Source organism: Egretta garzetta, unplaced genomic scaffold, assembly GCF_000687185.1.
Source record: "Egretta garzetta isolate BGI_Z169 unplaced genomic scaffold, ASM68718v1 scaffold435, whole genome shotgun sequence".
Classification (NCBI taxonomy): domain Eukaryota; kingdom Metazoa; phylum Chordata; class Aves; order Pelecaniformes; family Ardeidae; genus Egretta; species Egretta garzetta.
The window spans coordinates 778,821-800,917 of NW_009259691.1; the positions used below are offsets into that span (position 1 = coordinate 778,821).

A 22,097-nucleotide genomic window follows, 5' to 3' on the forward strand; every position below is an offset into this window, starting at 1 on the left:
CATGTCAACACCAGGAAGAGATGATAATTGCTCCATTTTTAGAATCAGACCAGTCTTGCTAAAAAGATAATAGTATAAACAGAGGAGGAAAAAATATTCTAAAACCAGGCTTTACAACTGGCTTAAATCCAGAGTATAGTGTTATCTGGAAATCTCAAGTCAGCTCCAGTGCGCCAAAACTGAAACCCAATATGCATTCAAGTCCATCCCTCAAAGTAATTACCAGTGGCATTACTGCAACACCTCTTTCTGGGACAGTTAGGCAATGCACAGCATAGCTGTTGACTACAGGGCACTTCAGAGGAGATCTTTACTGTTTTGCCTGGTTATGTGAGGCCTTTTAATATCTTTTCATTATTTTTTCTTCATTATTTAAAATATATTGAAGGTTTGAACCTCTAATAATCTTCTTACTGGAGTCATATTGTTGTCACTGAACTGCAGTGCTCATAGTATCTTACAACTCTTAAAAACAGAATATTGTACAAAACCTAGTCCATGATTAATACAAATACTTTATTTATCACTGTTCAGGTATCTCTCTGTATTACAGTAAATTGTAATAGTTCATTTTTCATTTGTCAAGCAATTTTTATTACATTGCTTTCTGATTGTGGATAGACTGCAACCTCTGTAGTATGTGAACCCAAGATCCTCTGTTATCTTCAGGGTTTTTCTTCATCTACTGTAGCTTTTTTTTTGTAGGGTGCCTAAGATTTTAGTACCTGTTTGAATGTTTACACAGAATTAATTAATAAACCAAAGACAGGTGTACTAGGCAATTAGTGGCTAAAAACTGATTTAAGTGTAAGGTAAGAGAGTATTGCATTGGTTTCTAAACCCTTCTGTGGATGCTGGATTGATCTATGGATAATAATTTATTGTCCTTTAAAACATAAAAACAATCAAGTAATGATAATGTAAGTTTTCAGGAAGGGGTTTTCTTCCACTGTTAATTTGAATGTACTCAGGCTATTTTTTATGTACAGCAGGGGTTATCTCTGGAACATGATCTGTCCTTTTGCCAGCTATTGTTGCCGCAATCTTTCTTTTTTGTTTTCTATGGTAAACAAGTTGAGCACTATTTCTTTCTCTAGATCAAAGCCCAATCTTTGCCACCTCATTTTGTTTGAAACCAGGTTAGTATTCAGAATGATCTCAGTATAAGCAGGAGTTACATTTCCTTGCAGAGCCTGAATCCCAATTTTCTTATTAAGAAAGTGAGTTAAACAGTTCTTCTTTATGGTTTGAAATGTTCAGGAACCACTATTCTAAAGGGTAAAACTATACCTGCTTGCCTCCTGCTAAAATTAGCATTAGTCACATAACTTTTAATTGCAGTGAAGCGCACTGGAAATAAACCCCGTGAGTCTCAAACAATTATCTCTCATGAAACAGGGAAGACAAACAGGAGCTGAAAGCATGATTAAGAGTTTACTGAGCAGCTAGGGTTTCTTAGGTACTCTGTAGGAAGCTTAAAAAACAAGATACTTCAGTGGAAGCTGCTGATTAGTGACAAAGAACATGTGAACTTTTCAACCAGCAGCCTGAAAGTTAAACTCTTCCCTAAGCACTAATAGTAAATATCTTCCTTTTGTTATTGCCTTAAGTTTTGGACATATTGCTGTGGGAATTTCTCTGTATTCCTGACAGTGCAGCACTGAAATACCAAATCCTATGTGCCAGGCTTTTGATGCAGGTGTTGCCATCTCTGAAAACTTGATTTTTATCTGTAATGGTTTAACCTGGCAGGCAGTTGAACAGCATACAACTGCTCACTCACTCCCCGCCCCCACCATGGGATGGGGGAGAGAATAAAACAAAAACAAAGGTAAAACTCATGAGTTGAGATAAAGACAATTTAATAGGCCAGAAAAGAAAGGGAAAATAATAATGGTGATAAAAGAATATACAAAACAAGTGATGCACAATGCAGTGGCTCACCACCCACTGACTGATGCCCAGCCAGTTCCCAAGCGGCAGACCCCCGGCCAGCTTTTCCCCTAGTTTATATACTGAGCATGATGTCATACGGTGTGGAATACCCCTTGTGTCAGTTGGGGTCAGCTGTCCCAGCTGTGTCCCCCCTCCCAGCTTCTTGCCCACCCTCAGCCTCCTCGCTGGTGTGGTGGGGTGAGAAGCAGAAATAGCCTTGACTCTGTGTAAGCCCTGCTCAGCAGTAATTAAAACATCCCTGTGTTAATCAACATTCTTCTCATCTTAAATCCAAACCACAGCACTATGCCAGCTACTAGAAAAAAAATTAACTCTATCCCAATCAAAACCAAGACAATATCCCAAAGAAAATCCTAACCTCAAGATGGTTTAGGTTTGCACTATAGGGAGTAAAGAAAAAGCAAGACAGAAATGCAACTGCAACACAAAATCACTCATAATTCAGTGATTGTTGATCCCCTCTCTTCCCCAATAAATGTATAGAGCCTCCTTTTTCCTCCTTTTACTTTCCTTCCTCTTTTCTGGGATCTGTATTCCACCAGGAGTAAAATTCAATCCCTGTGGGTTAGTTACCTTAGAGAACCCTCTTTGGTTACTTGGCTAGACACAAATAATGTTTTTGTCTAGAAAGACTGCAATATTACAATCTTTATAGTGTTAATATCTGTAAGAAATCTCATGGTGAATACAAAATGTGCTTTGGAGGCTTCTGCAAGAATTTCTTGCAGAGAATGATGTATGATATTGTACCCGAGAAGGGCAAGGTAAAGTTCCTTAGCCAGTTATTCCAAACTAAGCACAAACTGAATACTGCAGTCTAGAAACAGATACAAGAAGTCTAGCCTGAAGATCTACTCCCTGTTTCAAAAGGTCACTGTTTAACCTTTCAATATCTAGTCCCAGTCAAGTATCCACTCCAGCCTTATGAACGCTGATGCTGTTACAGTCCTAATCAGAGCCAGGGGCAACACATGGCTGTGTTCTGAAAACTCAACAGTATGAAGGAATCTGGATGCTTTATTCCACTGTAGATGAAGAAAACAAAACAAAAAAAATACCAGAACAAAAAGTGAAATCCCAAACAGAGCTAAAAAAAAGGAATATTGAATTTCTCCACACTGCTAAGAGGAGATACTTCTAACATGAAGATAAATTTTCTTTTTCTTGCTAGGTCTTTGAAAGTGGCCATGTCATGCAATAGATAACTAGATCTCTCATTGATCTAGCTACACTAATTGTCTTTCTCTGTCTCAGTGCATTTCTAAATTAGATGCTGAGCATATACTCATAAATCTAGCCTTTCTGCTATGTGGCACTTTTCTTTGCACCATCATAACTGCATTTTATTTTTTCTTCTGAAATGCACTGATGAGCAAGATGAAAGCATTGACTCAACACTGATCAAAATCAGGGTGACCAGGAATGGCAAGGTAAAATCCATTCAGGTATAGGGAAGTGATGCAGAACAACCATTATTAACCCATTCTTCCACTCCCTGGGAGAGGGGAATATAGATGCGACTCAGAAGGGTGTGGAAGGAAGGAAGGAAGGAGCAATACATTCCAAATGCAGCCTCTGTGAGCATCCTTTGAAATTGCTAAAGTCTGTGCCCTGAACCTCTGTTGTCCCTTGTCTGTTCCAATGTCTGAGGAAAGCACATATATACATGGATCTCTCTTACTCAACTTTTTTTTTTTTTTTTCCTTGGGCTGAATACAGCGCAGCTGGAACACAGGTTTGGGCTCATTATTATTTTTGTTTCTTCACTAGCATAATAAGCAGTGTGCAAAAATCAGTTGGTGTGTATCAGAAAGCCCTATGTGTACTTTCTAGAGAGAGGAAGAAAGTTGGAAAGGGGTATATCAAGCCTAGAAAATTTCTGAGCCAGTGTTTCTGTATTTTCCTAACACAGTATCAGTGCTCACATTATGACTGCAGCAAGATCTGTGCCTAGAGATTTATAAAAATAACAGTAGAGAAAACTGCTGCTCAGTGAGAAGCTTGCTGCATATTCCATCTGGGCCTAGACAAACACCCCGCAGAAGTGTGGTTTTATGGGGAAAAACAGCAATGTAAAAAAAACCCTTCTTTACTCTGACCCGTGCCCTGTATGTGTTCAGGATTGTCTCTCCCAAGCTTAGTAACAAATGTGAGTGCTTACAGCTTTTTTTATCTGTCTCCCCTATGGTACTTACTACAGTGAAGAAATAGCGATAGATTTTGCATCTTCTTGTGCAGCAATAGCAGCGTTCTTTATAAAACATGGGCTATTTATAAAATAGCACTGAGGCACCATAAAAGCTGGTTAGACAGTAGGGGAAGCCCATCTCTAGTGGAATGGTTCAAACTACCATTCTTAACCCATGGAGGTGTTTGAAACGTTGTATCTATTTTAAAATACATTATTTAGAAATCTGCTTCAATGCTTTTGAGGGGTATTGCCTTCTTCATTGATGTGGTGAGTAGGCCCTGGCTGGCAGCAAGCACCCACACAGTCACTTGCTCACTCCCCTCCCTGAAGCGGGACAGGGAGAAAACAGAAAGAACAAGAGTGAGAAAAATCATGGATCAAAATAAAGACAGCGAAATCACCTACCAAGTACTGTCTCAGGCAAAACAGACCTGGCTTGTGGACATTAACTTAATTTACTGCCAATTAGTATAAATATTTAATTACTGAATTGGGTGTTTGCAAACAAAAAAAAAGGCAAACATTCAAAATGCCTTTTCTCCCCCTTTCCCAGGCTTAGCTCACTCCCAGGCTCACTTGATTCCCTCCGCCCACGTTATTGCTGCAGGTCACGCTCCATGGAGCAGCGAGTGTCACAGGGGTTAGGGTCAGGACACAGTGGTTTCTCTCTGCTGCTCTTTCTTTCTCAACCCTCTTCCTCTGATCCTTCACTGGTCCTCCATGGGCTGCAGCCCCTCCAGGGAAGTACCTGCTTTGCCATGGGGCACCTCCTACTCCCCTGACCCTCATTCCTTCCTCCTCTGCCTGTCCAGTGTTTCTGCCCTTTCTTAAATACGCTTTCCCAGAGGTGCCACCATCTTTTCTGAGGGGCTCATCAGTGACCTGCAGTGGGTCTGTTGGAGCCAGCTGGAACCAGCTGTGTTCAGAGAACACAGAAGAACAAAAGATTGTTATATTCTTCTTAGATGTTCTAAGCCAGTGATATTTAAAATACATTTAGTTCAGGCTCATTTTGAATGTGAAGGAGCTAGGACATGTTAGAAAGAAATCCACAGTGACAGGTATAGGCAGCAGTGCTGATCACCGAGGAGACTTTGAGCCCAGTGCTATGCCAGTCTTTCCATGCAGCCTGTTGAGATGGGCATCACGCCCTACTGAGGTATGGGCCAGGCTCTGGAGCAGGGCTGGCTTGCATTTGACTGAGCTGAAAGGCAGCAGTGTGCACCTGTGACTATCTGCACTGTCTACACTAGCCTGGCAAAAAGGTTTTGACTAAGGACATACCTGATGATTGTGGCAGAGAAAAAAATAGAACCGTTATATGTGTTATTCTGTTTTATGCTTTGAGTACAAAGACTGTCTTTCCTCTTGTTAAAATATTTGATCTGGAGAAAGTAATTTAGAAGACAATCTGTTTAATTAGTGCACGGGCAGAGACAATCTGTTCCAAGAATGGTTGGCAGCATGGGAGAGGGCATTAAGTTAAGAGTAGGTGAAGGGAACAAAAGAAATGTTAAAGAAATGTGTTTTCGTTGGAGGAGTGCTCCAAAATGCAGAGCCTTGTGGAGAGATGAGGACAGCATGGTTCCATGCAGGCACATTATACTAAAGGACTAAAAATATGACATTGGTCATCTAGCCAAAAAGGTAAACAACTTGCTTGGAGTCTTGGGAATATTTGTCAGGAATTCAGAAAAGAAAATGTTTGGAAGACAGGGGAACCATCTGAGCCCACTGTGAAGAAGCAAATGTTCCAGTGCTATTTTTGGTTGAGTAGTACTGTATATTGGGGGAGTGTCTGTGAAATGGGAGGTGACACTACAAAATCTTGGAATAAGCATATTTGAAATATGGTATTCATGGAAGTATATATGTTCCATATATTTAGCATTTAGTCTAGTCTGATAAATGGCTATAGCATCTTTTGATCCCGTCTCCTACTCCCTTTTGAAGGAATGTGTATCAACCCTGTGGTCTCAGCTTAGGAAATTAAGAACCTAGTTTAGTCCTTTTGTTGTCAACAGTCAGGTCAGAAAAATTGGGCCTGAGATAATTCACCTAAAAAGGGCAGGAGCCGTAAAAGAATCCAGTTCATCAGCCTTGGTCTGCAGGACCACAGAGAAAGAAAAGGGAAAAAGAAAAAAAAAAAAAAAAAAAAAAAGGGATTTCTTTTAGCTCCTGAACTTGTTGGATAAGACCAAAACCGATAAGACCCCCATGTATGAAATAGAAAATAAGGAAAAAGAGAGGTCACAATTATTGATGGAAAAGATGGATAAGAACTAAATTCCACTAATAAGGGTGTTTTCATGAGAATGTATCCCCTCACCCCTCTTGGCACTAGAGCAGGCTGACAGTAGGTTGGTTGAGTTAATGTGAGCAAGATGATGTCATTGATGTTGACTGTTTAGCACTTAGCCACCTTAAGAGTAAAATCAGGACCTTCATTAGTAAGTGGAAATGACCCCTCATAGGTGGTTATATCATAGAAAACGCTCGGGTTTTTTCTTCTTAGATTCCTCCTTTAATCTTTTCCAGATTAGCTCTAGGTGGATTTAAATTGAAGCCTCTCTCATTAGCAGGCCCTAATTTATTTATATTTGATGAATGTCTTACAAATTACCTGCTTCATCAATATGGAGAGAACTTGTTGGTAAAACAAAACTGAAAAAAAAAAGTAGAAAACATCTCCTTTAAAAGTAAAACGAACACACTTAAACCACTGTGAGATTAACTGCTTTTCCTGGGGAAAGGCCTCACTTACTGCTGCCTTTTGGCACCTTTAGAAAATTCTGTATTTATGCCACAAAATGGACTCAGAGAATGTGTTAGCCTGGCTGAGTTGCTCAGCTATTTGCCAGTGTTTGGCTCCAGATTGCAAATATTATTTAAAAGAGAAGTTTGTATGAACCTTTTCAGGTTTCTCAACCGTTAGTGTTTATCTATCATCATCTATCTATCTTGTGTTATATATATATATATATATTTATTTATTTTAATAAGTTGGTATAGTGTAATACTGCAGTGGCTTAGGCTGATCTAGTGTTGCCTTGATACAACTGTGTCAAAACTGGAAGGTAAAGGCTGTGTTTCCTTATTCCTGAGAACCTGGGCAGCACAAAATTATGTTCTCTGTAGTAAAATAGCAAGTCCAACTCCATCTACAAAAAAACCCATGCAAAACAACCTTTTTGTAATGTGTGATTACTACAATGTACATATTCCATGAATAATGGCATTTATGCCTTAGCATTTTTTGGATCTGTAGCAGTTATACTTTACTGTGAATGCACATCTCACTGTAAAAAGACCCCCCTTTTCACCTGTATCCTGGATTTCATGTGTTATTGTCCATTAAGTAATTCTACTTCTGAGTCTTGCTTTTGTGCTCTTTTCAGTAGATCTGAAAATGCTGTCCCTGATTCACCGTTGCTTTCTGACTTCATTTGTGCCAGTGGAACAGTAAAAAAGAAATAGACCCTCAGCTGCTCCGCTTTTGTGCGAGTGACTGAGGTGCACAATAACCATGAGTCAGGCCTTTCTGCGGATCCTCTCATTAGCGTTGCTACCATTTTTACTTAAAAAACCCAACTACCTTCGGCTGAATTTATCACTCATGAACAAGTGGTGTCCTGAACATTTGGTACTGATTTGCAGGCCATTCTCTCCGCTCCTGTTTCTACCATGAGACAAGACAATTCTCACACATACTGAAATGCATTTTAATGTTTCTGTATGGGGACTGGAGGAAGGATTACTATGCATAACTGCTGTATTAGTAGCGCTTGGCAGCTCCAAAGTACTTTTTGTCCAAGGATTCCCAGTACTATACAGCACTGCACGTGCCTCCTAACTTCCATTATAACAAGGTGGCTGCCATTTTATTTTTACATACCAGGAAATGGAAGCATTTAGTGGAAGTGAACAAGTCACCCTGGCCAAACTAGTAAATAAACAACAACTTGGTTAAATCCTCATCCTCCATGACAAACGGCAAGTGTGCCAGTCTAAAACACCATGTGACATCCATGTGATCTGTTGCTTTCCCTTCACCACACATACAATAAGTCTGAAATCCTGCTGTTGTCATGTGTGTCCATGTCTCTTAAAGAAGCTAGGTCATCATTTTGAGCAGTCTGCTCAAAATGACTCTCCAGAAAAAGAGGAAATAGGAAGTCAAGTCAGTTTTCATATTCTTGTGTTGTTTTTCTCCTTGGTACTTCAATGGCAGTTTTTTCCATGTCTTGTATCTGATTAATCTTTATGGCACTATATTACTAATGTCATTTAACTATTTCTCTTCAGCCAGACATAGAAAACAATGCGCACACACAAAAACAAAAAAATTAAGTGTAGGGATCATCTCAAACAGTTCCAGGACTAGAAGTATTTATGAAACACAGCATATTTATGCTGCTACCTGGGTTGTAAATGCAGAGCATCCCAGGTCAGACGAGTGCCTAATGAGGGTCTGACACTGCACCTCTAAAAGAAATGTTCATGCTTTAGTGGAAGCAGTAGTACTGCTCACAAGCTGTCTAGATATTAACCAGTTCAGGCAATATCCCTTCTGTATATTATAAAGATAACTTCTGAGACCTCATTTCCTGTCTAGGCAATGTCCTAATCTGAAATGAGATCTCATTTCTGGGTTAAGGGAGATGCTTGATATGGAAAACTAATTTGGAAATATGTGACTTACAGTGACCTCCACATTCCTTTTCCAGGATAAATACAGAATTTACATTGCCACTGTAATTAATCCACAGTACAATCTCTAGTAATGTCCAGGTTTCTCATGAAACTCTATTGAATTCCAAGTTTATTTACAGTAGAGAAGAATCTGAAAGAAATCTGCCAGTCAGTTGTGTTAATCCAGGCTTTCATCAATATTACTGGAAACAAAATTTAAGTTTATATTAAATAAATTGAGAAATTATACGAACTAGGAGTGTAAAATGTTGCAATTACACTGATCTCATTTGTATTCAGTTCACAGCAGCCAGTAACACACATACTCTTTATTCAAGAGCTTTCCAGTGTGGATTTACGTAGGTAATTTTGTATCAGGTTGTTTGTTATTTGAGATAAATTCTTTATTTCTGGAGTAAACTGATAACATAACTACCTATTTTTGAAAAGGAGATTAAGCCTTCATATTTGTGAATGAAAACTGGAAATCCCGCGTCTAGAAAACCCAAAACATGAATTATTTCTGCATAAAATCTCAGGTTTTTAGAGAAAAAAAAAAGGGTTTCTTTTAATTTTAGTCTTGGTCTTGCTTGTTGAGTGCTTGGTGCTGGTGAGGCAATGTGGGTGTACATATAGATGTATGGAGGTGTGAATGTGCACTTTCTTACACATTGAACCTAAACTGGAGTGTACTGGAGCCTTTCTGAAGCTCAGGACTGTTTTTCCAGGCTGTGTTTCTGGTAGGTTAGTAACTGTCTAGTGCATGGAAAATGGGAATTTTCTGGGGCCAGACATAGAGGTTCACTATTACCCAGGCAGGGCTCTCACTAGTGGGAAGGGAGGGTTGTATTCCACCTAATAAGCTCACAAAAGGCAAAAAGAGACATTCCAGGTGACAGCAGCATGATCAGTCTGCCATTCACAAGGTATACAGTCCCAGAAATCCACTAAAAAAATTTTTTTTTCTTTTGTTATTTCCTTTTTCTAGAAAAAGCAAGTGAGTCAAACAAAGATCCGGGTGATCTCTACCATCCTCTTCATCCTGGCAGGCTGCATTGTCTTTGTGACCATTCCTGCAGTTATCTTCAAACACATCGAGGGATGGACAGCCTTGGAGTCCATCTACTTTGTGGTTGTCACTCTGACTACTGTTGGCTTCGGTGACTTTGTAGCAGGTGAGCAACTTTGAGCTTAGGTGCTGTGCATGAGGGCCTTGGCTCTTAGAATTTATTTTCTGGTGTAGAGAGGAGGCTTTTCACAATGTATTATATTCCAGTGAAATGATGCTAGGTGTTTCTATTGGGGTTACTGTGCAATAAGACACCAGGTTGATTTAAGATCCAGGTGCCTTGCCATCTGCATATTGCAAGCTTTCAGCAGTGGAGATAAGGGGAGCCTGGGAAGTCCTGATTATCCTTTATCGTGCAATGAATTATGCACAAGTCAAATGACTTTCCCATTGAATTCAAGATTTGTATTAGTCCATTAGGGCTCAATCTGAGGCTGACTGCAGAAGCAAGTAGCCAAAATGATGAATGGATGAAACTTTTACAAAGTAGGGCTGAGCCATAGGGCTGGAGAAATCTCTGGTCGGATGCAGTAGTAAGCTGCTACTACAGGAGCTGCAGCATTTCAGAAACTGCATTTTGTTCTCTAACCTTCGCAGGAATGTTGACATTGCAGTTGCCCTGTTAAGGAAAACTTATGTAGGAAGAGAAGGACTGCTGGGGTATGCATCTCAGTGCTAGAAGAATACTCTCCAGGATTAATACAGTACTAGCAGGAACTATAAATATCCATCCTTATCAATTTCCAAAGAGGGAGTCAACATTGTTGGCTGGAGAGATGAGATTTTTTTTCACACAACTGCTTTGCTAATGAAAAGGTGGTTAAAATAAGCTGATTTCTTTTTCCCCATTAGTGCATGACCTCTACTCCTCATTCCTGTTAGTGGTCCTAAATAAAGGCATTAAAATGCCTGTGCTAAAAGCAGCCATATTATGCTGCTGTTTTGTTACTTCCTATAATTCAGTGAAATATGAATGAGATAAAGAGATCAAATGAAACTACAGGGATATATAAAGTTTTCTTTGCTGCAGACAAGTCTTTTTGTAGAGAAGACTCTGATCCTCCTTTTTTATGACAGTGGCATAGGAGACATGAATGAGGACAGAGGCACTGGACAAAGAGAGCTCCAGATATGAAAAAGAAATGTTTTATGAGCATTCAGATACAGAAGTGATTGCATGTGCTTGGTCCATTTTAAGCACTTAAATGTGAAGAGAAGCTCACTGATATTCTGTCTTTGTGATATCACAGTGTGAAATAAAAATAATTCACAGTATTTTGCTTAGGCATATCAGACTTCAGTATTGTTTTATTTAATAATATAATAGTAAAAAAGCTCTGAATATTAAATTATATTGTTCCATATCCAACATGATTAGGAGAATATAATCCACAGCTGGGTGGCTACTAACAACCAGGATTTTTCAAAAATCAGGCGGAGGACCCTGAATGAGAAAACTTCAGAAGTGATCTCATGATAAGAATTTAAGGCAGGTGATCACCAGGAGATTTGGGTTTTATTGCTGGTTTTGTGACAGATTTTCTGTCACTTTTATTTTCTGTCACTTTAATTTCTCAGTATTTCTGTCCCTTCAACATGAAATAAAAAAATACTACATTGTATTGGGTAAAACAGCATCAATGGAGCTGTGCTAATCTATTCCACCTAGAATGTGTCCCAGCTCTTGGCAAACGGGGAAAGTTTTTGTACTACGGTCGGGGATACAATTGTGGATGGAGCCTGAAAAAACAGAACATCCGATAGGCTGAAAAAAGTGGTCTCATACTTTCTCAGTCGCCTGATTACTCTGTGAGGTAGACAATCTGTTTCACAGCAAGCTTCCTCAGGGACACGTATGATCAGAAGAGCCTCGTTGTTCCATAGCAACAGCAACCCCCACCTCCTATTGTTTCACACTCTTGAAGACTGGAAAAAAGAGAGTGATTCATGTGGTCTATGGGGAGAGATTAATGTCAAAACCAATATTTGGTTCCCTGCCAATTCTCAAATGGATGTTCAAACACTGTATGTACACTCATACTGAGTCTGGATAAAATTAAAGAGTCATAGGAATGTCTCAGGTTGCAGAAAGCTCAGGGGGAAATGTTAAACTGTGTTGTCTGGTGATTTTAATGGGGGAAAATCTTAAAGTCTCTCTGTAGTCATACAGAGGTACAGGTTGGTGTCTAGCTCCTGCCTAACCATGGCTGGAGCCCAGGAACTATGCAATCCTCTGCCCAAGTCCCCTGATATGCTTGCTCTTCAGGCAGAGATTTACACAGGTACCACCAAGGTGGTGTTTGTTCACCTGCACTGAGGGATGTGGCTGTGCCCATGGGGTTGTGCGGGCTCTTTGCTGCTCACTCTTTTCAGCTTGGGGCTGTGCCTGCCTCTCACTGGCTGTCATTCTTGCGGCGCACGTAGCACTGGGATAGGACTGGGAATCTCAAAAGTGAGGTTGTGGTTGCTTTCTTTTGGAAAAGTTAATTCTACTATGGTAGGCAGCAGCCTGGCTGCTACTGCACTTGTTTTACGCTCTTCGTAGTCCTTTAGATTTGCCAAATGTCTTGCATACTTGTTTTACCAGCTCATCCTGAGACATGCATGAAGACCGTGTAGGATATTTGTTGCTTCATTTGTTCCATACCTCCTCTCAAGTCACTGGCCAGACAATGTACCCCTATAACTGATACCAAGCAGACAGTATATCCTTATTATCAGGGCTGATGCACATTTGGCTTCCTGTCAGATATCCTGATTTGGAGGGGAAGACAAAGCTTTCTCCTGCACGTAGGTCTCACAATCCTGTAGCTAAAACACAAAAAAATCTGGAAACTCTATAACCTGTGTGGGTTGAACTGTAAAGTGTCTCAACTACCAGGCTGCAGGCAGTTCAGAATAAGGAAGACTAGCTGTATTAAACTTTTTTCTTGGAAATATGTTCATGCTGATGCAAGTATTATCAAAGCACTAATTTCAGACTTGCTTCAGAGTATGAGTAATATAAATAAGTGTTTACTAGCTGCTCTGGCAGGTCACATAGCAGCAGAACAATAGGTAATTTTGAAGAGTCTTACATTAAGAACAGACTCTGTTCCTTCCATCTGCCAGGCCTCTCATCTATTATTAGAACTACAGTGGTGTTGGCAAGAGTCAAGAAATACTTTCAGGAATTTCTCAGAATTGCAGATATTTTGTCATAATTTTGGCATCTCATGATTCCTAAGCGTAAGTATATGCTTATTTCAGGAGGAAATGCTGACATCCATTACCGGGAGTGGTATAAGCCCTTAGTGTGGTTCTGGATCCTTGTTGGCCTTGCCTATTTTGCTGCTGTCCTGAGTATGATTGGAGACTGGTTAAGAGTCCTGTCCAAGAAGACAAAAGAAGAGGTATGACTAGTAATTTCTCAGTGGTTTGTCATTTTATAGGAGAGATTTAAGTGCCTGATTCCTGCTTGTCTAAAAAAGGATGCTCCTCTGCATGACCCATGCTCAGTATTCCCCATGGTTTACTGCAATGACTGCCAGTTAGCTCTGATCTTTAGCTCTTTCACAAAGGGAGGAAAAAAGCAACTGAAGCGACCTAGGTTGTTACACCTCTTATCAGCACTACCAAATGCACGTAACACATCAGTAGGAATGCAATTATGGAATAGGAGAGGCCAGACTTCATTCTGAAACTAGCTACAAAATTGTGATAATTTCAGTGTTGTCTCTAAAAATTGGAGATGCATGGGTTTTGAAGACATTAGTTGTCTCTCTTCATTATGAAACAAGAAACTGTCTTTAAACTGGGGTTTTACATTGAGTTTTTCCACCTTTCCCTATGCCAGGGGACATGGTTCTGAATAAAGGTTTAAATTCAGGCCCCTTACTGAGTACCACATTGTTAAAAATTGAAGAAAATGAGTAGTCATCATCAGGGAGAACATGTTTAAATTCACTCAGAACATGCCCTCTGTGATTCAAACACAGTATTGCTAATGCTTCACTCAAATAAGGATGGGAAATAGAAGGCTATTTCCATGACTCTAGAACTGAAGCCTATTGTGGAGGACTTTAAAAATATAATTGCAATTTTTAAGGCAATCTCCTCCTGCATTACTAGCAAAGATAACCTGGCAGGGTTAGCCAAAGAGCAGGCATAGACAAAGTTTGGCAGTTTATCATTTATGAAGGCATCTGCGCTACCTGAGGCCCAGTGCATCCCCTGTGCATCTCCATTAATAAAGGGGGCTTCACAGAGTTTGGCTGTCAGGCTGATCATCAGCAGGCACCTATAGGTGGGAAGCTGATCTCTCATGGTGGATATGAGATGCCTGCTGCTGCAAGTTCCAAACAGACACCTGCTCATCTGGCCCGAGGAACCAAAGATGACTTCCTTGTGGATCACTGAATGCAGAAACTGAGTTCTGGCTACAGCAGCCCAAGCAAACCGTTGACCTGGGTGGGCTCCTGCAGACCATACTCTTGAATCTGTTCTCCTTTAGCTGAGCTTTGGAAAAGGCCTATGTTAACTGAGATATGGCTTGGCCATTTATCTTCTTTTTTCTCATTTCAGAAGAAATATTTATTCAATACAGCAGCCATGTAGGTGCTTTGTTCTTAGCCATTATTCTGCTCTCAGCTGCAAAGGAGTGGAACAGAGCAAAGCAGTGATACATTTAAGGATATGCTCGTGGTGCCCACACAGAGTATATGTTGAAAACTCCTCCAGCTGCCTTGAGAGAGTGGTATTTGGACAGTTTGCAGTGGAAACCTCCATTAAAGGCAGCTACATATGTCCCTGAGAATGAACCCTAGACTGGATCAGTCAGAAGTCCACTTGAAATTATCTAAAAGGTATTTCCAGTGTTAATTGCTCTGTGGCTCTGCGGTGCTGAACAGTACCTTCAGTGGGACTGAGCAGCTCCATCCACGAGCAATATAGGAGAACACATTATTGTGTTGCTGCACTGGTTGTTGTGCTGTTCTGAAGCATATTGGCATAACTGTACATGCCTGCTCCTGACCATCTACCGCTGATGTTATAAGTCAGAGATTTTGTTCTTAACCATGGAGGGATTAGCATGAGCACCTCCCATCATGTAACAGAGCTATAAAATATGTGGGGTGGCAAAATGTGAAACAGGCAGACAAGTTATATACCACATAACTCATTAGCTAGTCATTAGTTGGTGTGTTTAGAGCTTGCCCAGTATAACCACTTTGCTGCTGAAGTTTGGGTCCAGATGGATGCACTGGAGCTGAGACCGCTCTCTGATTTTATGCCAGAGAAGAAAGTGCTTGTGTTGCTGTTCTGTAGGAAAGGCTGTCGCTTCATTTTCCTTTTTCTTCTCTCTTTTTTATTTTTTATTTTATTTTTTTTTTAAATTCATTTCTCTTTCTTGTTGTGGTAAAGGTTGGAGAAATAAAAGCCCATGCAGCAGAGTGGAAAGCGAACGTGACGGCTGAGTTCAGAGAGACACGGAGGCGGCTCAGCGTGGAGATCCACGACAAACTTCAGCGGGCAGCCACCATCCGGAGCATGGAGCGCAGGCGCCTGGGCCTGGACCAGCGAGCCCACTCCTTAGACATGCTCTCTCCAGAGAAGCGCTCTGTCTTTACTGCCTTGGAAACAGGACGCTTCAAGGCCTCATCTCAGGAAAGCATCAACAACAGGCCTAACAACCTGCGCCTTAAAGGGTCAGATCAGCTCAACAAGCACGGGCAGGGGGCATCCGAGGACAACATCATCAACAAGTTTGGATCGTCTGCTAAGATGACCAAAAGGAAAAACAAAGACCTCAAAAAGACCATCCCGGAGGATGTGCGTAAAATTTATGAGACCTTCCGAAACTACTCCTTGGATGAAGAAAAAAAGGAAGAGGAGACAGAGAAGATGTGTAATTCTGAGAACTCTTCTAGCACTGCAGTCCTGACCAACTGCATCCAGCAGCACTCAGACCTGGAGAATGGAGTGATCCCCAATGAAACCAAAGAAAGGGAACATGAAAACAAAGCGTTACTTGAAGACAGAAATTAAATGTAAAAGATGCTTGACTTGAATTAACAATGTTAGTGTTTTTATACACATATATATATTGAGACACGTGCCTTATACAGACTCCTTATTCAGTCTGAATTATATAGCATCGAAGAATATTTCACTGTGCCATAAAGACTCGAGCTTGCTCTGCCAAAACAAATCAGGAACACAGCACTGCAGAATGGCAACAGAAAGCTACACACATGGAAATTTCAGCCTGTATAAGATTACCAGGGCAAGACACAAAGGAAGAGATTGAACCATGGCAATATCACCAGAGTGCTCCTACCATGGCATAATATTAGACAAAGGGCAGCTATGTAAGAAGAGCCTTTGAAAGGGATGAAAAAGAGTGCATCTTTGTAATGGTGTATGCATCCATAAAGCCTTCCCCTGGTGATTAAAAAGAGGAGAAATTATTGGAGTGAACTAGAAACTTTCAGTAAGGCTTAGTTTACGTTTTGGCACGTGATCCAAGCTAGATTTTTTTTTTTCATTTTTGAATCAGATGCATTATCTTTCTAAACTCCAAAAGAATGTCCATGGACACAGCCACCAGCTGGGTGCTGGTTTGAAGAATCAACAGAGACATATTTAAGGGTCGGATTGCTCTTTTCATTAAAAAAAAAAAAAAAACAAAAAACAAAAAAACCCCAAACTCTGTGGGTATTTATCTCAACCAGTGACAAAAAAAAGGAAAAGAAACAAATGGATTTTTTTTCTTGTGTAGGAAATATTCAATGTAAAGTCACAACAAGAAAGTGCATATGAAGAAAATGCAACATCTTGTGCTATGTTGTTTAAAAGAGGAGAAACATTAATGATATCTGGCAAGGTGTATAAAACAGTGGGCCAACTGTTTTTTTTAAAAGAATTTCTCATTCACACTTTCTACCACTGAAAAAAACCCTTCAATTTTAATGCTGTAAGACTATGAAGACAGAAGGAAAGCTATAGCTTTTGCATGTCAGCAAACTGCTGTTCTCTGTAGCTGAATCTGAATTTTTAAAAATAGACATAAGAGCATATACACTATTCAAATGAGGGCCAGGGCAACCACAGAATCTCAGGGCTCTCTGCCCCTTTTGCTGCGTTTGGTTTAGACATAAGCCACAGTCATAATCTCAGAAAAAAAAAAAAAAAAAAAAGAAGGAAGAAATTTAGGAAAAGAAGTTGAGAAAAATATGGTGGTAATCTTTTAAGTGCTTATAGCTTTAAGTGCCATTAATGCTGTCATATTTTGTAACTTTTTAAACAAGTATTTTGAATTATTTGTTTTATTTCCTTTCAGGTACTATCTTTGTTTGACATTTGCTATCTCTTTTCTTGATAAAACCTAAACATGAGCTCTCTGCATTTCTAGACTGAAGTGAAATGTAACCAAACAGTGGGCATTTTAAAAAAATTTGTGTTGTCTGGACATACAGATATAAGAAATACAAATGTCCCTAGACTTCACAGTAAACATTCAAAGAAAAGGCTGCAAACTAATTAATGGGAATTGCAAAACACACTAAATTTTTGTAGCCTCAGCCTGCAGGCTACTGTGTTTGCCATTGCAGATAGAAGATTTTGCATGCTGGAAATGCGATACACATGGTTGCACCAGAGATGCTTTCCCTGCGCCTTCACAAAATCCTAAATGTTCCTGCAATTCAGATTGTAGGCTTATAGGTAAAGCAAGCATGGATGTAGATGGCAGAGACATACCGAGCCTTACCAGCTAGTCAGACACACAGACACTCGCAGGTCATACAGACACAGACTTTTGGAATTGCATGCCCAGGTCTACATACACAGAAATGTATGCTTCATTTTCTGTGCTAGCTTCTGAGATTTTATGCACAATGAGCCAATTCAAAATCTAACTGGTCATCAGAATACATGATTGCCATGGCTATGAATAGAAGCATGGCAATGCAAATGCAAATTTTGAGTATGCATGTTTGCATATCTAATTGACTCTGCACGATTTGCAGGAATGATCCAAATTCCACTAGTGCAGAGGAGGAAAGATGTTCTTAGTATGTTCTGTCTGCTGTTTCACTTCACTTGGAATATCATATCATATCATCTTTCTAATTTCTTTAGCTGTTTGAAAGTTAAGGAGAAATCAATGTTTGAAAAATTTCAGGTCATTCGGGATTGCTTTAACACAGTAAGATCCAACAGAAATCGAATTCTGTGTAGCTCACCAATGAATCTCTTAAGGTGCAGGGCTGCGCTTCGGCTTTAGCTTAGTGGAGGCAGGGCAGTAAGCCCACTCCCCAGGGAAGGTTTCATCTGATTCAAGAGCTGCTATGGCTCCTGGAGGCTTTTCTGCCACGCAGCTCTGTGCTCAGCTTCACAGTGACGCAGATGGCAGCTTGTGGCCATCCTCAGACCCCGTCCTCCTCAAGCCACAAGCAGACACCAGCAAGATGCAGGTGTGCTCAAGCATCGGAGTCCTTTAGCCCTCCACTTGCTCCTGTTTTGGGCAGGCCTGGGATGAAGTTCAGCCTGGAGTGCCATGCATGAGCAAATCTTCTGAAGCCTTGCTCAGAAATAGTGAATCATGTTGTGCTAATTCTGTAGTGCCAGGATGGATGAAGCATACCTGAATGCACTAAAGTTTTGTGTTGCTTAGATCTGGGGTTTTACTGTGGCCTGGTGGGAAGTTAGGAGCGAAGTCTACAACTTAGATTTGCATTTGAATTCCAGAAAAGGTGCAGAAGTCCCCAGATATGCAATCTGGGCCCTGGGAATTACAGCACTGCCTGGTTACACCGTCCTGCGCTTTGCTTGTATGAAGGATCAGGCACACAAAAGCATCTCATTTGACTCTGAAAGCACAAAATACATACAGAGTGTGCTAACAACTCTCCTTGGTTACCAAATGCCAAAACCAGCATCATGCATGCAGTGTTATTTGTTCCTCATCTGAGTTCTTATTGCAAGAAATGCTTGCCTGTAATGGAAAAGACCTGCACAAATGCAGAGGAAGCTGTAAGGATATGGGAGATGTGTTTCCTGCATGTGAAATAGAAGGCTTAGTCATAGCCAGAGAATTTCTGCTGATTAGGTCAGGGAAAGCAAAAGTCTGTCTTGCAGGACTTGTCTGTGTGAGCAGGGAGTTGGACAGCAGGCAAATCATGGAAAACAGGTCAGCATGGACAAAGTGGCTGAGGCAAAGCTTGGTGGCCAAATTTAGAACTGCTTGCTCTGATGGGATGGAGCGACAATGAAATCTTGTCATATTTTTAATCTGTAAACTTTGAGAGTTCTCAGTCTGTCCCCTGCCCAGATTCCAGCTGATGGTGTGTGTGTCTCACTCTTGTTTCTGCCTGGCCATGCTATGCGGGAGTCCCTGGCTGACATTTTATCAGCTGTGTCGTCAGTAACTCCTGGTTTGGGATGTGGAGGTTTCAGGGACAAAGGGTGATGCTGAATAAACTCCCAGCTTTGCATTTGATGACCTTTTACATGAAAGCAAAAAGCTCTCTCATTCTTCTCCATTTCTGTGTCTGTGAAACTTGCTGAGAAAGCTGCCAGTCTGCTACTGCAGTAAATATTTTCTCCTATACGATTGCCTGTTAAATACCTCAATATACATAATTTTTATTATAATATGGGAAGTGCAAATGGTGTATTGCATAGAGGGCCAGACAGAAATGTCTGACAACTAAAATGACATTTTAATGTCTTAAATTGCTTCTCCCCTTGTAAAGGCCATCCCTTGTGCAACAGCTTGGGGAAAAATCTCAGTTCAGACATCAAATATTTTTATGGCTAAAATTCTGATCCCTTGGCACCTAATAATACTTATAAAAAACTTGTGATATTTCTAGTGAGGCTGTTCCACCATTATTGAAAGTTTTAGCAAAAGACAGTCTGAACCATATCCAAACCACCTTTTCACAGCAGCCTGAAAATAAAAAGTCAAACAAAAGGGTGACTTACTGACTTCAACTCTCAGATCCTGCCCTGAGTACAACATGACTTGACATGGGAATTGGGACCTGAAAGAACAAAGGGAACATGGATTTTCTGTAGTCGCAGCCCTCATAGTGCAGGATGATTCTGGCATGCTCCTTTAGGGATCCTCCTGAACCATTAACCATCACTGAACTTGTGCAGGTTTTGCATGAGTGGTTTTGAAAAGATTTGTACCTTCATCCATGTGGCAGTCTGTGAATGTCATTATCCTTTAATAGGGAACATTATTTCTAATAAATGTTATTAGAAATAATAATAAATAAAACCCCCAGTGATTTATATTCACGAAATTTGATTTTACCTGTGGCTGTGAAATTATAAATCATCTGAGCTTCTGCTGTCTGGCTTTATGATGTCTCTAGTACAAGGCTGCTTGTTCCAAGGCCATTAATAGGCTATGCCGGATACTTTCTGCAAAATTCCCTAACCCACAATAAATGAATATGCCTGTGAGTTCAGGGTGTTAAAAACCCTGTCCTTAAAAACCTGCGTTTTCCTGAAGAATTTGTTTCTGCTGTACATGGGCTGTTTGTTTGCCAGTTTTGGTTTACTCAGGGGCTTATTTGTGTTGTTAGGTTGCATGATGTCTGGTAGTCTCACTTTTCCCATCATCCGCTAAAAATAAATAACAGGCAAAGACCAAGCTTTATGTTATGTTGCGTACTAACCTAGAATAAGAAGTCTTCTACTAAGCAGATAGGAATTTGAAAGGTGACTGGGAACTGCTTCAGTCCTTTCTGTACATTTATTTGTTCTGAACTATGTTTTGTCTAATCTAAGGCCAAAATCTGACCCCATCAAGTCAGTGCAGTAAAGTGGAGCTAGCTTGTTATTTTTAAGCTTTCTAGAGCAAAGACCTGCTGTTTTAACTCCTCTACAGTGCCATTTACACTTACTGGGACGGCATTATATCAATAGTAAATACAAATGAGCCCAGCTTCAGAACCAGTTCCCTGGGGAATTAAACATCAATGAAAACACAAAGCAAATCAACACAAATCTATGAAACTCAAATAAAGGCTTGTAGATTAATGCATGAAAATAGTTGCCTGAAATACATCGGCAAAAAAAATGCAGATCTGAAAATTCCTTTAGGTTGCCTAATTCTTCCCAAGGTCCCCATCTCCTTTACTACCGGTAGCAGTTACTCTCCTTAATACCATTGCTGGGCTGGGCCATATTTTTTTCCTCCTGCCAGTGCAACTGAAGTACATAATGATATCAGACTGTTGACTTATGCTGTTGAAATCAAACACTGAGGAAGCAGTTGTGAAAGCTAATTTGGGGAAGTCCTGATGTAGCCAGCACATGTCCTGTGAGCTGAATCATGCTGGCTTGAGAAGGTCACTCTAAAGGCAGGTCTTATCCCACAGCACTGGTGAGTTCTCAGGAATTGGTTGAACAGAGGCCAGATGCCCACCTTTCGCATGGCACATGTAATCGGTTCTTTCACACAGATTTAGTGGTGATGCCTCCCCTCTCCATGCAAGCAAATGTGAACTTCTGTGCTCCTCATCTCTGGTTACAGGTCATGTCTGAGCTGAGTCTTACCACCAGGAAACACCAGTGCCGCTGCTTTCAGGGGAAAGCGGACATTTCTCTAGCAGGTGGCCTTTTGAGGCAATAGCATGTGCTTTCCTTGGCTGAACTCCTTGAGAGCAAATCACAGGCAGGTGATACTTGGCATGTGAGAGAGAATACTTTAGTCTCCCAAATATATTCCACCCCCACACTCTTTTTTTCCCTCGTGAGAGCTGGGTGCTTAAAGAGGAAAGCTTACAGTGCCTGTTGTGAGATGTAAGCCAAACACACCAGCTTTCAGCCTACTGTTTAGCAGTTTCTCAGAACCTGGAGTCATGTAGTAGCTATAATTAGAAAAAGGCGGTAGTTGTATCTGAATCACAGCTTCCCAACAATTTAAATTTATTCAGGTCAGTATTTTGATGTAGTTTTAGTCTGAATTTTTTCCAAGTTCTAATAAACTTTGATCTGGACCTTGTGGACAGGGCTGAGAAACCATTATTAGACATTTTCAGCCTTGCATTTGAAAAAGAACTTTCTTAAGATTTGGGGAAACATTTTGGTGGGATGCTGATCTACTATTTCTCCTGATCAACTTCAAATTATAGTATAAGCAACCAGTAAATCCGCTTACAAGGATGTGCTATCTACTCTCTTGTCTCT

General features: G+C 40.5%; 1 protein-coding gene across 1 annotated transcript in view; it reads left to right on the top strand.

Moving 5' to 3' along the window:
- The window catches only part of KCNK10 (potassium two pore domain channel subfamily K member 10), a 63,849-nt gene extending 47,914 nt beyond the window's left edge, over positions 1-15,935 (top strand). The window contains exons 5-7 of the mRNA XM_009638858.2: positions 9,828-10,014; positions 13,158-13,300; positions 15,312-15,935. Of these exons, the coding sequence (XP_009637153.1) occupies positions 9,828-10,014; positions 13,158-13,300; positions 15,312-15,935 (954 nt within the window). The remainder of the gene's footprint in view (positions 1-9,827; positions 10,015-13,157; positions 13,301-15,311) is intronic.
- Positions 15,936-22,097: the final 6,162 nt, after the last annotated feature.